This window comes from Morone saxatilis, unplaced genomic scaffold (genome assembly GCF_004916995.1).
Source record: "Morone saxatilis isolate NCDOM2014 unplaced genomic scaffold, NCSU_SB_2.0 Contig14, whole genome shotgun sequence".
NCBI lineage: Eukaryota > Metazoa > Chordata > Actinopteri > Moronidae > Morone > Morone saxatilis.
In genome coordinates, this window is record NW_023339696.1 from 6,872,569 (window position 1) to 6,875,358 (window position 2,790).

A 2,790-nucleotide genomic window follows, 5' to 3' on the forward strand; every position below is an offset into this window, starting at 1 on the left:
ACAAATATGCAGAATCCGCATCACTGGAAAAAAAAACAAAAAACAAAATAAACAAAATCAACAGCCAGGAGGTGGTTGGTGCAGTTTATTTTGTGTTGAAGGATAATCCGTCAGCTGCAGCAAGATCCGTATCGCTGAAGACATAGTGCCGGTGTAGAGCTGTAGGGGTGTCCAGGCGGGGTGTTAAAAGTGATGAACACACACACACACACGAGCACGCACGCACACACGCCCACACAGTCTCTCACACACAAACACACACACACGGTTGGTTACAGTCTGTGGTTATGGTGTGTTAAAGTAGGTAGGGAGGAAGGCGGAGCAGGAGCAGGAGGAGGAGCAGGAGGAGGAGGAGGAGGAGGAAAAGAAGGATGAGGAGGACAAAGAGGAAGGGCGGGCTGCTTTAGTTGTGGATCTTGATTGCTTTCTCCAGGTAGGTGTAGCGACCTCTCTTTGGAGCTTTGTTGAAATGATCCAACCCTAGCCAGGGGCGCGGGTGGGACATGTTACCTGGAACGAGATAAGAGAGACAAAGTGTTTATCTGCCACAGGGAGAGTAAACGCATTAGTGAAAACGCATCGACGGGACAAACGCCCAGTCCGTCGGCGCAGTGGGGACGCCACAAACGGCAGGCTCTGGCAAAGAACGGCCTGAACCGGGCTCAGCTTTTGCAGGACCGCAATGCAGTGCACGATCAAATAACATTCCTGGTGGATAACTGTGTCCCTCTATTTAGTATTTAAGTATTATATAAACATTTAATAAACGGTTTGTAGCACACAATATGTATTAATGTTTGTCAGCTATAAGGCCATGTTAAGACCGTGTTAGCGTGGGCGTGAGACATGATTAAAACACAGGAAGGTTATAATGGCAGCAATTAATCTTTCCTCTGTCTCGACGATCACACGCTTAAAAGTACAATTGCGTATAAAAAGTTGACCAACGCAGTGGCATTACATAAATGATTGATCTTCTAGGACGGTCATTGTGATGCTTTTGTTTATAGCCTGTTGCACACCCATTGCTCCCATTATTACAGTCACAGTCACAGCAGCAGTTGTTGTGTAAGCTGCACTCTCAGTGGGAGCAGAAGCAGTAAATACCTGGCTGTGGTTCAAAGTCCTTCAGGTTGACCTCATACTCGTCCTCAGTGATGTACTGATGCCGTCCCATCATCACAATCGCAAACTTGAACTGTGAACCAACGCGAAAAGCACATTATTCGACAGCCTAAATAATATTCATCATAAAACATTTTAAATGCGGTTAATACTCAAAATATCTGTTTCTGCAACCAAAGTGTGGTGTTGTACCTTCTCAAATTCTTTCTCCTGAATGTCCAGCATGGTCTGGATCCTCCTCATCACCTCCCGAAATGACTCGCCCTGTGGACAGTTAGGGGTGGGAATCAAGGAAGGAAACAACCAGAGCATGAAGTTGGGTAACTGAGCAATATGTTATGTTAAGCAGACTAGAAACTCTTTCATACGAACAAACAAACACACACCTGTCTGATCTTGAGCAAGAAGGGGATCCCAAAGGTGCCGAAGACTTCCTTGTGGAAGTGAGCGACAGGGATCAGCATTTCACTGTCCTTGTCCAAATCCACCTGGTCCAAAGGGATCTCCTGAGCGAGGGAAGAAATTAGGAAAAGTGAGGAAGAAGAGATTTAGTGAGGTCAGTTAACAGCTGACATTATTCTGAAGTAGTAAAACCCTGCAAATAACAGCTGCAAAAGTGTCTGCTGTGTAGCCAAACTTAGCAGGCCCTGACACAAACTATACCTGTCACACTGATGGCCTGTTAAGACTGACTAGAGGAGGAAAAATGACTAAATATAAACTTCAAAAAGAAGAGAAACACAGGGAACGCCTCGCCGACGCACATACCTCTATTCTGAAGGTGCGGCTGGCAGCCGGAGATAAACATTCTAGCAGCTCGTCCTCCTGGTGAACCCCAATGATTTTATAGCTTACTATCTCTAACAGCCTGCAGGGGGAGAAAGAGCACACAGAGGAAAAATGGATTAACACTCTACAGTGGCTCTTCAAAGACAAACTGAACTCAGAATCAGAGCATAAAATCACATCAGAGAAGAGTTGTAAAAGACAGATGGATCTGTGCAGGCTGTGGTTGCTGCTGAAATCTGAGGGCAAGGAGGAGGCAAATGGTTGGTATCGCCCGGCAATAATTTAAAGTACTCTTGGTAAATGTTCTGGAAATAGCTGTGTTGGTACCGTGGCAAATATTGTTTTTTAAATAATTGTTGCTCTACTGTTGAGCTTGAATCATATTTTCCACATGGTAAAAGGACACTACAGCCAACTTTACAGGCTGAAACGGCCCAGACTGCACTCTGAACTGGTTCTGGTTAAAGATATACTTCACAAATAGCTTTACTCAATCTGCTGGCAATGTGTAGTTCTATTCTCAGTTGTTTACATATATGTATGATAGTGCTACAGCTGTGATGTATAAAAGAGCTGATGTTTCATTTACAAGGTCAGGCTGTGGCTGCAGCTCACCTCAGCAGTTAAATTAACTGCCATTTAAGTTCTTTCGTATGTTTTGAAACAACAGTTCACTAAACTATTACTGAAACAGAGTGATAGTGTTGGGACTGTTTTCTATCGGGGTAAACAACCAGTTTTTTTTATTTTTAGATATTCACTTTTATAACGTTCACCATCATATGCCAACTTTCCACAGAGAAGGATGCCTGCAGCTAAAGGATGGTGTAGCTGTCAAATACACTGAAACAGTGACTCTCTCTCTCTCTCTCACAC

At 44.1% G+C, this 2,790-nt stretch overlaps 1 protein-coding gene across 1 annotated transcript in view; it reads right to left on the bottom strand.

Moving 5' to 3' along the window:
- Positions 1 to 25: 25 nt before the first annotated feature.
- LOC118323085 (ubiquitin carboxyl-terminal hydrolase 7-like) overlaps positions 26 to 2,790 on the bottom strand; it is a 3,214-nt gene continuing 449 nt past the window's right edge. Inside the window, exons 2-6 of the mRNA XM_035655004.1 lie at positions 1,894 to 1,993; positions 1,512 to 1,631; positions 1,318 to 1,389; positions 1,108 to 1,198; positions 26 to 510 (exon numbers count right to left, since the gene is read on the bottom strand). Of these exons, the coding sequence (XP_035510897.1) occupies positions 404 to 510; positions 1,108 to 1,198; positions 1,318 to 1,389; positions 1,512 to 1,631; positions 1,894 to 1,993 (490 nt within the window). The 3' untranslated portion in view covers positions 26 to 403. The remainder of the gene's footprint in view (positions 511 to 1,107; positions 1,199 to 1,317; positions 1,390 to 1,511; positions 1,632 to 1,893; positions 1,994 to 2,790) is intronic.